Below are 15,146 nucleotides of genomic sequence, written 5' to 3'. Positions count from 1 at the left end.
CTTCCTTGGTACTGCCTTTCATTTGCACTGATTTTAATAATAATAAAAAAAGAATATATATATATATTTTTATAATATGATAAATAACGACTGTACTGTTGTAAAGAGAATCATCATTGAAAACAATGGGAATTGTAAAAGTAAAATATCCGAACTCGTTACGTTAATGAGAGGTGGGGGTTAAAATGTATTTAAAAATTCGGAAAATAATGTCACAATGCAAAAAAACATTTTTGATTTGGGGTTAAATACGACCAGGGCATTTTCTTAACAGGTTTTGTTAGAATTACCCACCTGCATTTTGGACTATTAAGATTTTTTGCATTGTGACATTATTTTCAGGAAATAAAGATGCTGTTGTACAATGATTTTTATATTTTTTTTATTATAATATATAACCTTTCCTAACCTTTGTATTGTCAGGATGGCACTTTCTATCACATTCAGACTCAGCAGTGTGTTGAGGCAGTGGACCAGACTGACACCGGCAGCCCTGGCCCCGCTCTCCGACCCTGCTCCGGCTCTGCCTACCAGAAGTGGTTCTTTGAAGAGAGAACATAGCAGCGCTTCTCTACACCTTTCGCTTGCCCTCGAGATAGAAAGGGCATTTAATATGGGCAGCTTTGACCAGCTCCCAGCAGTTTATTGACCATTCCACTCTCTTTCTGCTAAGGTTTCATAGTGCCTTCCTGGTATATGACTTGTACAGCACAGGCTGTATAGATAAGATCTAACACCATCATACAGTTCATTGCAGTAAATTGAAAGAATAGTTCACCCAAAAAATGAAAATTCTGTCAATAGTAACTCACCCTCAACCATATGACTTTTTTTCTTCTGTGGAAAAGGAGATGCTATGCAGAATGGCCGCTGATGTCAGAATTTTCACTTTTGGCTAAACAATCACTTTAACGTTTAGATTATTTTAAAAGGTTTTTTAGTGAATTGAAATTAGTCTTATCCCTTTCTTAGTCATTTTTAATGTGTCATTTTAGGAACACTGTTTAACAGCTCATTGTAACCTCTAGGTCTTTAGTCTTTCAGAATAGACGATCACTATCCTTCCACAAGTTGGTACTTTAATCACTCAGTGCTGCCAGCTCCATCTGCTGGTGTCTTACCCCTTCCTCCTATTCTGTAGCTTCTGTTTATTATTTTTCCCTTGACCATATCTAGTTTTTCTTAAGTGACTAGTATTTTTAAAAACTCCAATTCTGTGATCTGACACTGGCAGTGGCACTCCTGCCCTTCTTTTTCCCACCACTAGATGGTGCCAAGTCCTCCGTTTTACTTAATGTCCTGCGGCGTCCTCCGTGTTCTAACACCAGCTCATATTTACATGGATGTAATTTTATCAGCTCACTATGCAGTGATTCAGATGCTGGTTTCAATACCCAAACAGAGCTGAAAAATAGAAAAATGATTTTTACTGATATCTAAAAGGTAGCCTACCTCTTTTAGTCATTCTCCTGCTGACAAGAACATAGAACATGGATTGTCAATCATTTGAGGGGAATAAAGCAGAGGAGTAGAGGTCACAGCAAATACTAGATTGTGGTTGCCAAATTGCAGTGATTTCACTCTATATTCTCCTTCAATTATAGAGAAGCAATGCTGAATAGTCAGTTAGGAGTATGTGAATATAAACCTCTTTAAATTCTGACCATCTACAGGTCAGTATCCTATGCTCGCTGAATGATCATTTCTTTTGGGCTAATGTCAGTCATCATGAATTTGTTTGATTAACTTATCTCACATTTATTTATTACTGCAGTAAATGCTGGAGTCCCTATGCATTGAAGAACAGCGAATCACTAAAATGTTTTAAGTGCCTTATCGTGTGTTCAGAGGAGCACACGTCTCCTGAAGTATAAGAGGAACTTTTGCTTGTTGACCTTGTTCTGATGAGGTTTATGTAGTTTTGTCATTTGCTAACTTTTTGATTAATGTATTAACATGGACCCATAAGGTGATGGGAACAATGAACATTGACATGGGGCAAATTTGTTTACTTCTTCCTTTGACCAACAAGTGATTTCTATGAGAGATTGTGACTTGGACTCAATACTGGACAGATGATTCCAGGGCCTTCACAGATAAACCGATGATTCATACATTGATTATCTTCAGATATAAGTGGGAACCAATTGTGTTTGCACTGGAAGGCTTTTCCTTGTTAGTCAAAGCCTCAATATGATTATCAATGGATTGGCTTGAAAAGGTCAAATCAAATGACAACAGTCATGATTGTGTATGAATGACCAAGAGTCCCATTGTGTTGCACTTAACATTAAGATCAGTCATTTGGTAATTCCATCTTGAAATTGAAGTATAAAACACAAACTGTATTGTACAAACTGTACTGTAATTGTTTTCTAAAGGTTATGGAGTACTGGAGACACATTTTCATATTATGCTGGTCACATTGACGGTGAGTTTGCACTTAAATGGTTTAATTACATTTAGTTTGGTGTATTTTTTTTCCCTCAAAACCATATGCTGGAAGGAAAATTCAGGTAAATATGCTGTTATACAAGTGACCTTAACATATCAGAAATGAAGGAAATTATTTTTTTACTCTAAATTCATTAACTATGTTTAATAAAATATGTGTTTCATAACTCAATATGCGCAACTGAAATGAAAAATTCATCAACCTAAAAATTTAATTCATGTTCAAGTTTTTACACTTTCAAATAAAGCCACTGAATAACATCTCAGATGCATGCATTGAATTTACTTGGGCTAAATATGTCTTTATTTCAAATGCTGTTTTCAGAATATGTAGAGAGATGGGCCACAAAATGGGCCACTTTTTGGTTAAAATGGGCCAATGAGATGTCATTGTGAACAAAGAAATGAGCTTTTTAAAATTTGATTACAATTATTTATAATTTAATAACATTAAAATAAATTTATTAAGGCACTGCAAATAAAATATATACAACATTAACATTGATATAACATTACAAGGCAACTTTATTAAAACGTGTGTGTGCGTGTGTGGACTTGTGAGATAGAATAGTATATTGTTCTGTTCTGATATTTTTCTTCTATAGCATGGTTGATAAGCAGTCTTGACACTTGTAATAAAGCAATATTAATTTATTTTCAGTTGACGTGTGATTGTATGTTTGTACTCATATCAGTTGTAATAAAATGGACATGAGTGTTTGTGAGCATGTGTTTGAGTTGGTTGTGTGTTTTTGAGCACATTTATGGATTCTGCATCGCATTCAGACAATACAAATATCACACATCCAAACTTGTATTTAGATTCTTTACATTTGATCTGAACAGTTTTAATGAAAGAAACCACCATCAAAATATCTCTTATAAGTCAGTTTATAAAGTGGCACATTTTACCTGAAACTTACTGGCCCATTTGACCTGATGGCCCATTTTAGAATAAATCACCCTAGGTAATACCAAAAACAAAAAAACAGTTCTGATCTTTGCCTCGGCTATCTTTTATTCCTTAACATTGCACTCTGACTCTCCTGCAAATTAATGATTTGTAAGACTAATCTGGCACTTTGCTGAGGTGACTGGGGAAAATAGTTAATATATATAAAAAAACTCTTCATAAACCACTAATCTCTTTTACCTTATGAATGTGTGCTTGTTCTTTCCATTTGTGTTGGAGTAGCAATTGCAGAGAAAGAGGAGAATCGGGGTCGCACTGGTGCCCTATCTGAACGGCTTCAAGATTTGCAGCTGAGTCTGAGGAAGCACTCAAGCCAAGACACTCAGTGTGCTCTGCTCTGTCATTCTCAATTACTCATTCATGACGTGTTTGATATTTCATACTGTTCGTGGGCCTCTTTTTGTAGGCTATAGTGTCATCAGCTGCACTCTCCGGTAGCAGGATGAGATTAACGCGCAACACTCCGGCAGGCTTTCAGAAAACGGTCAGGAAAGAAACTCCGGAAGCCATCAAATCACACCAGCACTGCTGCCAGAGAGGCATTAGATGTGCTGTCTACGTGAATCTTTGAAGAGAAATGTGAGCGCAGTTCTAGCACGAAGACTAGCAGCTGTACATCATCGCGCCATTCGCTAGGTAACTCCTAGCCAATCACATGTAAGCCAATGCTTAAAAAGTCTGCTCACAATCTATCACATTGCGTTTCAGTGTGCTTACATGGCAACCTCCACCACCCCACCACCATCAGTTGAGTCCCGTCCTGCACGGGGGTAGGCTCCTCAACCCTGCCTCCTATCTCCGGCAGGATATGACGGTTCCAAGTACAACTTCTTCGGACCGCCAGATGGGGCTTACGCCAAAGAGAGACACTACATTTCTGTTTTATATTCATCAAATAAATGTCATCTTAAATTTCACTCAAGTCTGCGAGTCTTCCTGATAGAACCTTATTTGTGTCTTTCTGTATGCGCACAACTTTTTTTGATCAACAGTGGCGTCTGTGTTGGCACATTGTAGTCGTGGCCAAATGGGATATGACCACATCACTTTTTAGCTTTAGAAAAGGGCATTAAATATTGAAATGATCTCGTGATGAAAATGTCTCTCACCTCCTTGTGATGCATTTGGGGATTTGAGCTACGTAGGCAGCTTGCTCGCCTACGTGTCATGTGTTGCTTAACAAGGTCTCTGTGTATAACCAAGCCTCTCTTTTCAGAAATGGAAAGAAGCTTGAGCTGGCTAAGAAAAATGAGAAAGACACTGACAGACGTACACAGTCAGTTTCTACACTTTCTGTTGAACTGCTTCGTGTTCTTTAACCAATGTCTGGGCAGCCTTCACTATTGAAGCCTCATTTCACCTCGTCCTCAAAACCTCAGGTTTTCAAATCAGATAGGGCTAGGTTGAAAATGTTTTTTTATCCTGTATATCCAAAAATGCTGATAGATTTAAATAGTGCATTCACATAAATTATCCATGTATCAATTCCCACAGTCTTTACATCTCTTATAGGTTTCTCAAACTTTAAATTGTTAGGATTATTTTTAACCGGAGGTTAACATGATACTGTGATCCAATCACAAAAAGTTTTGCTACCCGTTTACAACTATATGTAGCGCTAACCATTTGCGATCAGATCATCCCAAATGCGTCTTAATACCAGTTGTAAACAGGGTCTAAAATGGGTGCAGCCAAAGCTAGCAAATGCTATAGACCTACATCTGTTTCCCCAGTAAGACCTCCATGAAAAAGGTGGATATTTGTTTGGAACTACATACAGCTGAGTAAATAATGCCAGAATTTTCAGTTTTGGTTGAACTATTCATTTAACCTATTTCCTTTAATTAAAAATATATATATATTTTCCTCTGACCTAATCAAAGCCCATTTGATATATATTATTAAAGATTTTCATTTTCGTTTTTATTTAAAAAACACATTGTTTCACTGCGTATATCTTTGGCACTTTAATGCTCTGGAGCAGGGCTTCATAACAAGGGTTAGAAGAGTGATAACCCCCTTTCAGACCTACAAGTGTGAAACATTGTTTATCCCAGGGTTAAAAGTGGCTTTAACTCAGGGTTAAACATAGTAGTATTGTGGTTTCCCAGGCAACACTAAACAAATTTAAAAAGCAACAGGAAGGAGGAATGTTGTTACTTTTCTTCAACAGATAAGACAGTAGTTGAACGGTGAACTTTGAAATATATGATGTACTCTATTGTGAAAGGCATTCAAGGTAAGAGTGTTGGTAATCAATGAAGCTGTTGTTTCCTAAGTTTAATTTTTGTTTCGTTGTGGGCTGCAGTGAGAGGTTATGACTCCTGACCGAGCTTTTTGTATTTAACTGTAATGTTACTGTTACTGTTATGTATAATTTAACTCCCAGTTGCATTCTGTGCATTTAATGCCCCATAAAATGTCTCTGCCTCTCTCTCTCACCACCTTATAAAATGGATGCCTTATTCTTTTCACTTGTTATGCACTGTATTCATTTTAAATCAGTTAATTGTCATTTTTTTTTAAAAGTTAACCAAATATTGCAGTAATTTATCCAAATGAAAATACAAACAGGGCATTAGCCTACCCATATGCTTCAGCATACATCATCTTAATACATGCTTATATCATTCACAGAATTTTATGCATTTAACACATGCTTAAATCACTCAAATTCCTATTTTTAACCAGGCTTTAAGGACACGTGTTACAGTTTAAAACAACAGAATTCTCATAACACATATTTTCACATGTAACACATATTACACTTATTCACTAAACTGGAAAACACTCTGGGCTATTAATCATTAAATAAGATATGATTAATACTAAATTTACATACCCAGTCCTCAGATGTATGCAAATACGTGGTCAAACTCCACACATGCAATCCATATGCATCCTTCAGAAATTACTCATAACAAACACTCAATTTTAACATACAACTCTGAACACATATTTAAGCAATTTATGAGCATTTTGTATAAAATTTGATATTTACCCAAGAATTATCAACAGATGAACAAAACTGGGAGCACTCTTGCTCAATACAAGTTCTCACGTCTTCAAACAGCACACATGGGTGTAACAGGAGGAGAGTGCTGGAAAGCGGGTGTCTCAAAACTCTGGTTATTAAAGGGGCCACGTCCAATTTATGACTAGAGTTAAATTACATGAAATTACTCCACTTGGCTTCATGTATCTAATCCAACATTTTCACATGCTCCATTTCCACTTCCATTTGTCTCCTAAGCACTTGGACACTGTCTTTGCACAACCAATTTCCTCAACGGCAACAACATAATTTAATTTCATGTGATTTATTTATGGACAATTGCCTTTACTTGTCTGAGTTATTTGTTTCTCCTCTCAAACTAGAGCTTGATGTCTACAGTCACCTTTCAAAGGGGCCATGTAACATGATCAGTCACAGAAACACTGCCATTATGGACACTGATAGCAGACAAACTACAGGGGAAGGTAATAGCAGAACTCTGAAATCATTATCTGCTCTTCGATGATTTGATGTGACAAGAAAAGTGACCCATTCAAGAAGTACAGGCAACTAACAAGCTCTAACAGTGAAATAATGGACAATCCAACAGTGAAATTAATGCATTACTGTTATTGCACTGTAAACCAAAGCCTTGGGTACATCAAATTACTATGTTGTTTCAAAATAAATGTGATAATTTCCAGGATATTCATTAGCTACATATATTTGCAACATTTTAAAAATGATTAAATATTAGATAAAACGACCTCAAAATCAACCTTTAGACATCACACGCAATGATCTCATGGATCGGTAATATTTTGCAGTGCATTGTGACAAACAGGTGTTTAGGAAAGTCCTGTGGTTGTTTTTGATGCTATTTAGTATTTTGGAAGAAAATCAAATCAAAGGAGCCTTTTACCCCACGGAGCCTTTAGCCACGTTGTACTCTACTCCACAGCCAGATACTGCACAAGATTTGTGAACTTTGCCACATTTTACTGTTATTATTAATTGTTAGTTCTTTTGTTCCTTAAGAATAACAGTTTCTATTCTGATTCCTCCTAATTACCTTACCATGACAAGTTGCATAACACTGAATAGATGTCATTGAAAAGATTAATTGTCATGTTCTGCAATTTCAGAATGAGCCACTTTTGCAGCTTAGTTTCAATAATTGGTCTTCTTGGACTTGGGAGAAATTTTAAGTTCAGGTTTCAGAGTACATGGAACTCTTTTTATTAAATTTTTTTCAAAAGTTGAAAGAAACTTTAAATCCACATGATATGACCACTATAAATAGAAATTTCAAATCATTATGCAGAAAAAACTTGACCGACTTTTGATTCCAGCAGTAGGTAACATTACGGTGCAAGCTTTATGTGATTTTTCAAGCTGATAGTTATGTTGTTCTAGAGTCTATGTATTTCATCAAATTTATTGATTTACAGTGAAACTCATATCCTCTTGTATCATTTCAACAAGTAGAAAGGAAATTGTCTATGGCATGTAATCACAGTGACTGTGGAGCAATCAGACTTGTGAAAAGCATGTGTCTGAGATTTATTCAGAAGAGACTTAAAGAATTGTTAAAGGTCAAAGCAAATTAAGCTAATTTTTCACTACTGTATTTTTGGGCACTTTCAAATAATATTTACCTTTCAAATTAGATGTAGACTTTTTTCTACATCCCTGATTATGTAAAAAGATTTTTTAGTATGCACGGAAAAGTTTAAAACGGGTTTCTGTCCAGGTTGTGAAAGCCGAACAAACTGTCTGATGGTCCAATCCAAAACCATGGAGAACTTTTCAAACAGACCGAACCCCAGCCGCTCTAAGCTCCTCCCAAGGCTATGTACAACCAACTTGCCCAACAGACCTTCTGGTCACCTTCAAAGCATCACCAGTACAGCTGACCTCAAACCCCCCACTGGAATGGACAGCGATTCGCCTGCACAGCACCACTCCAAATACCATCAAAACTCAGGAATAGACTCTTGTTTTATCCAAACCGTAACAGTGACAGAAGTGGTTTGTGGGAAGGAGAGGTATAAGTGCTCAGGGTGTCTGTGCTACTACACTGACCTGGGAAGCCTGATGTCACACATTGAGCAGGGCTGGAGAGAGGGCTACAGCTGTAGAGTGTTTTACCGCAAGCTGAGGAGCATACAGGACTGCAGGGAGCTACTGACTGTATATGAAAAAGAAGCAGCTTCTAAGAGAGACCCTCGGCACAGTGCCTCTTCTCATGTTGTCTCGGCTTTGAAGCAAAGCACCAGAGATGGGAAGTTGCGCATGGTCCTCAGGTGGCTGCAGGAGTCAGAGATAACAACAGAACTCCAGTGAATAAGAGGAGGTCATAAACACTTCTTTGTAAATCAATGCAGTTAAAAATGTTTACACTTGATTGATAGTCTGATTTACACATGTGTATTCATATCAGGGTACTGGCTGATTATTTCATTAAAATATTTTCAGCTGCAATTGTTGCTTTTTGTTATAAGGTTAGATTTTCACACAATACAACTTTCAGATTTAAAATTCCTTTTGATAGTTCAATAGTTCACCCTAAACCTGGTGACTTTCTTCCATGGAACACAAAATATGAAATTTAGCAGAATGCTGAAGCTCTTTAACATGCAGTGAAAGTGAATGGGGACGGGGGCTGTCAAACTCAAAAAACTGACAAAAAAGCCTATTAACATACCTTAAAATCCAAGTCCATCCAACTTGTGTACTGTAATCCAATTCTTCTGAAATTATACAAAAAAAGTTTTGTGTGAGGAACAGGCTGAAATGTAATTCAATATAGCTAAAATTGTCCTCTCTGCCATAGCTCTTAAATCTCTTTCTTACTAGTGCACATTCAAACATCACACCAGGTTTAACATCAATGACGATTGGTACCGAGATCCGCAAGAACCAATGACATATGACTTCATGACCTCAAACCAGGTACTGTAAATTTAAGGTGCTTTTTTGGAGCTTTACAGCCTCAGTCCCCATTCACTTTAATTTTATAGAAAAGAGCTGCCTTTTGTGTTCCACAAAAGAAAACAGTTATGTGGGTTCAGAACAACATTAGGATGAGTAAATGATAAACAATTTTTATTTTAAGTATTCCTTTAAGCGTTTATTTTTTAATGGCTTTCCGGGTGGGGAAATTGCACATTTACATTGAATCTATGGTATACAATATATGGCTTTTTTATAAGATTTACAATTCATGATTAAATGCAAAAAGAAAAGGGTTCTTCGCAATTAAAATAATGTTTTATGGAGTTTTACGTAATCACAAAGTAGGCCCATTGTAATTGATTTCTCTGTTTAGATTCTAAGGCTGTAAAAATTTCCATTGTAGCTACACAGATTGTGAGGCTGCATCAAAGCCTAAAATTATTCAGAGATAATCACTCACAATGTAAACAATTTCACTGTTTCCTATTTGAGATCCATCTGAGAAGTAAAATAATTCTTTCCATGATGACAGGGTGATGAGCGCAGTCAGAACACATATCACACTTGCACTGCAAAGTATAGAATCTGCTCGTCATTTCATCCCAGAACGAATGTTCATGACATTTCCTGTCAAAACAAACATGTTTCATTCTGGGAGGGGAAAAATCCAGTCGACACATCTGAAACACCTCCAGCCTAAGCAATATGTCATTGAGCTATTTTTCTGCATTAATGTGTAGATTTTTTATTGTTTGTGTCTGTTTCATAATCTACTTCAACAGAACCATGCAAATAGTGGTGATGGTTCCTGTTTTTCAGTCTAGAAGGTTGACTTCCCTCTCTGTATATTATTAGGAGAATAGCTGTATGAAGCTTCTCTAAAGGTAGTGCTGGAACTTTTCCTCGTATCCAAACAACGTAAGGGCTTGAACCTCCATGTCATATCTGAGAAAACTGACTGATAACCAAGTAACCAAATCAGTGAAGTCGTGCCATAAGCCTGACCAGCTGAGCCTTGTTTTCATATTTGTCATGGGCTATGTAATTGGCTCGGATAAGTGTACCAAGTGTCAGGGGCTCTGCCCAAATGAAGTAATCCACAAAATCTCTCTCCATCAATCAGTTTAAGGGATTCAGCTTCAGACTTTCACAAAATCTAAATCACCCTTCCATCCATCCATCCATCCACTTCTTCCTCATAGTTGAAAATGCAACAAGGTTAATTTAGTTCCACTGACATACTTTATATCTGTTAAATGTGTTTTGTAAGGGAGACAGTTCACAGCAAGCAAGATATTTGTGATCTGTCAAGAAAAAAAGAGGAGTATCCTCTGACAGTTTTCATTTTCAGGCGGGAGACTGAAGCGCAAGTGCTTTGAAATCTGTTTTACAAAGAATCCATGTGTCAGTCACAGCTAGCACATGGCAGCCACCTAAAAGATTTGAAGAGATCCACTGCTGACAGGCATGGTGGCATCACTGTAAAGCCCTCATCTATTTTTCTGTCAGGAGTACAATCGCTTTGTTGCCAGATAGCATAGATTACTTATTCTCTCTTATGAGAATGTCAAGGATTCCTCAAATTCTGGGGGAGATACTGTTGAGACATTTGCATGTGCAGAAAATCTAATGTTTAGGTAGTGCCTCGACAGGGTGTCCCGTCTTTCTGTGACAGGACAGTCGGTGTTCCCTGCCACAATAGATCGGTCCGCTCTCTCTGCGGTGAGTGAGTGGTCTGTGAAGGGTTTGTGTGCAGGGGGTACCGGTGTCTTGCCAAGATATCGACCATTTCAAAGAGATAATCGATGTGTCCCAGCACCGGGGTTCCGGAACATTCACGCCTGTCAGGTGGGCGAGAAGAAGTTCATGCAGACAGCAGTGGCATGCTAATTGCCCAGGGTTGCTGGTGCCCCCACTGTTTTGGTGCAGGTGGCAAGAGTCTTTGTCCCTGTGGTGCCCACTGCATGTCCACACCAGCCTTGCAAAATTCAAGTCTTGCCAAAGCAGGCTCCTCTCCATATGCAACCACACCTCAAACACTAACAACTTGATAAGTTGTTGTAAATGGTTTTTAGCATGTTGGCATGCAGTTGCTAGGGTGTTCTGAGTGTTTGCAAGGTGGTTGCTTACTAGCCCAAGTCAAAAGAGCCCATCCCCAAGTCTCCGTTGATGTAATATTATGTTCCTTAGAAATGGCTCGAGTCTCTACTTCATTGTAAGTCAATGAGATTTTTTTCATCTGTTTTATCGTCCGCCAGGCGAAATTCCTAAGTCTATCACTTTGAAAAGTCTCCTCAACGAGCCATACAGTTTGAGGTAGCACAATGTCCACAGCACAAACGATTCAGGACAAGGTATGTGCATAATTTTAATACTTAAGCCATGTTCACACTAATACGTTTTCCTTTGAAATCTCTGTTATTAATTTCCTTACATCATCATTTTCCAAAGTATTCAGTAATAAAGAGCATTTTTGAAAATCTCTGTTTACGATGGAGGAAAACGGCCTTCTGGTGTGGATGAGAGGTAACCAGTAACTATAACAATTAAAACTATGTTTTATTAAATATAACAACCCTTTATTCCTCCCGACAACCTATAGATTTTCTTTTTCAAAATCTGTGAAAAGAGATCTTTTTAAAACGAAAAAGTACTTTTTCTTTCTTCTCATATGTCCAATAGATGAGCTCTTTGATCAAACACTGTGCCGTTACTCTTGTGCCAGGGTCCACTTTGTTATGCAAATTAATCTTGTGCGGCTTACTTCATGTCAGGCCCTAAGTGGTGATGTTGGGTCTCAATTTGAGGGATTCAAAGCTATCAAGACATGTACACAAAAATTAATCCATTGAGATTTAATTTACTGAGAAATTCATTTTATGCTTTAGCACAAGCTTCCCTTGGGCCAAAGAATACTTTATTAAAACATTATACGTTTAATATCTTTGCTTTGAAATAGCCACATAATTCATCCTCCCAAATAACTCAAACTGTCAACCACCACATACTGTACTTCTGTGATTCACAGATCTAAGTCTTGTAAATACCAGACTCCATCTGTCACATTTTTCCATATCGCTCTAGCTTCTGGGCTTGTGCACCATACAGCAATGTCTGTATTACTTTATCTGTGATGAGGTGAGAAGGATTGTGCCAGGTTGTCTGGCAGTTGGGCTCCTTGTCCTAATGAGAGAAGTCTGCATCATTATCGATTGACCTGGTCACTTGATGCGCGTCTTAATGGGATGATGGGGCAGCGTGCTGAGAGAAAGAAGAATGCACAAGCAATCTAACATTTATGTGTGTGTGGGCGACAAAAGAGTGGAATTGTATACAATATTTTAAAGCCTTCACAAATAAATGTAGTTTTGCAAGGTGATATACCCTGATGTCACTGCTGAAACAGCATAAGGACCGAACATGTTATTGCATAAATAGCTAGATGCAGGGCAATGAATGGAACAGAATTCTGGGGTCTTGAGACACATTTTTAAAAATGAAAATTCGTTTAACTTGACATGGCTTTCTAAAAACATAGCACTCCTCTGCAAATATCTGACAAAATAAGAGAATGGTCAAAGATGTTGGTTTTGCACTGGTTTACATAGGAAAACAATTAAAAACAGCACAGATGGATACAAAAATGTGTTCAGTGTGAAGCCGCCATATCTCGTTGCTACCACATGTTGTGTTTTGGTTGCTGGCATGCTGGTGTTCCAACAAGGCCTCTTGACAAGTTTAACCTGCAAGTCAGACTTCTTTGATTAACTAGCTGCTAACCAGAAGAACTGTGTTCATTGACTAGCTTTGCCAGCTAAGTTCTGCTGGTGAACCACCAGATAGACCAGCATAAACTAGCCTGGACCAACAAGGCAATTCACGTTGGTCTAAACTGGCCTTTTTCACCAGGTGTTTTCTGTGATTTCTATGCAAATCTTATTTCAGCTAAAAGACAAGCTAATTACTCCTTTTGCTTTCTCATGTGGGTTGTTTTCCTTTGTCGGGTGATGCTTTTTTGCCAGATCATAAAATATGGATGAATGACCATGTGACAAGGAGGAGGGTGGGGCCGGGCTGTGAGGACACATGCCTGGACCTGAATCGGGCAAATCAGCTGGGAGGGGGATAAAGACAAGCCGGAGGCGCCAGTTCGGGAGAGAGAGAGCCACATGCAGCCGTTGTGCGTGTGTGTCGATGTGTTTGTATTTAAGTTGATTCAAGTTCATTTATGTCATTAAAAGTTAAGTTTACTGTTCAGCCGGTTCCCGCCTCCTCCTTGCCTATCTTACCCCATTACAGACCAGTTTTCTTATCAATCTTGTTCGTCTTTAGCTTTGTCTCTTGTGTTTACTGAAGAGTCTGGTCTGTTAGTTTGTTCCATGGTCAATAATTTTTAACCAGTCTGTAAAAGATTTTGCATGCCATTAGGTCTTCCAGCATTTTTATTAATGTCAAAACGAAAGGGAGATTTTAATGCACTGTCTGTCTGGGTCTGCCCTGTCCTCCTCAGATAGACGAGAAGAGAGCAAACAGCACTCCATCACCGATCCATACTATCTAACCGAGCTAAGTGTTTCAAATTGTCATTAACCTCGTCAGTTTATGAAATTCTATTCCAACCCTGTTGATCATCAACGCCCTTTAAACATTCCTTCTTAGTTGATTCAGCTCATTCCATAATTAATGATACTGGTATGATGTCCTGGAGCGAAGTTCCACTGTGAGGGGAGGGAGATCCATGGTGCATGTGTGCTAGACTTCATTAGTGTGGGGGGAAACCTACATTCCTTGGAGGGATAACTGTGTTCAAGTGTTGCACAACTGGGCCTGGAGCAGCAAGTCATGAAAACAAGCTCCAGGAGAGAGCAGAATGTTAATACATAGATCTAAATATAGCCTTAAAGGACAAGTTCACCCAAAAACAATAATTCCCTCATCATTTACTCACCCTTATGCTATCTCAAACTCTTATAACTTTCTTTCTTCCACTGAACACAAGCAAAGATATGTCTGTTTGTCTGTACAAGTGAATGGTGACTAAATTTTCAAGCTCCAAAAAGGACATAAAAGCAGCATAAAGGTTATCCATAATACTCAAATGGTTGATTAGATGTCTTCTGAAGTGATCCAATGGAATTTGGGTGAGAACAGACCAAAATATAACTCTTTTCACTAAAAATATTGACATCAGCATTCTGCTTGGCGATCATGATTTCAAGCTCGATTAAACTTTTTAGCGCCATCTAGCACTCTGCGCATGCGACAAGCACTAGGAAGTGTAATCGAGCTTGAAATTAAGATCATGCCTAGAGACTGCATAGACAAGATGTACAGTGAAAAAAGAGTTATATTTTGGTCTGTTCTCACCCAAAACCGATCGTATCACTTCAGAGGACATGGATTTAACCACTGGAGTCTTATGGATTACTTTTGTGCTGCATTTATGTCCTTTTTGGAGCTTGAAACTTTTGGTCACCATTCACTTGCATTGTATGGACAAACATCCATCATATCTCCATTAAAATATTTTTGTTAGTGTTCCACAGAAGACAGAAAGTCATACGAGTTTGAGATGATTATAATTTTATAATTTATAATTTTTGTGTGAACTATTCCTTTAAAGGGACTTTTTTTGGAGCAAAGTATTTAGTTAATTGCTGGTTTTTATCACTATATTTCGATATTTCTTATGTATGTCTGGTATAAATTAATGTTCAATTTAATGCTGTCACCCTATTTGTTTAACCCTTACGAAAATTAACCATG

At 37.8% G+C, this 15,146-nt stretch overlaps 1 protein-coding gene across 1 annotated transcript in view; it reads left to right on the top strand.

Moving 5' to 3' along the window:
* Nucleotides 1-2,715, top strand: part of LOC127421443 (polypeptide N-acetylgalactosaminyltransferase 12-like) — a 35,113-nt gene extending 32,398 nt beyond the window's left edge. Inside the window, exon 10 of the mRNA XM_051664493.1 lies at nucleotides 424-2,715. Coding sequence (XP_051520453.1) covers nucleotides 424-561 — 138 coding nt within the window. The 3' untranslated portion in view covers nucleotides 562-2,715. The remainder of the gene's footprint in view (nucleotides 1-423) is intronic.
* The last annotated feature ends 12,431 nt before the right edge of the window (nucleotides 2,716-15,146 follow it).

This window comes from Myxocyprinus asiaticus, chromosome 30, assembly GCF_019703515.2.
Source record: "Myxocyprinus asiaticus isolate MX2 ecotype Aquarium Trade chromosome 30, UBuf_Myxa_2, whole genome shotgun sequence".
Taxonomy (NCBI): Eukaryota; Metazoa; Chordata; class Actinopteri; order Cypriniformes; family Catostomidae; genus Myxocyprinus; species Myxocyprinus asiaticus.
This window is presented reverse-complemented; position numbering and strand designations above follow the sequence as displayed.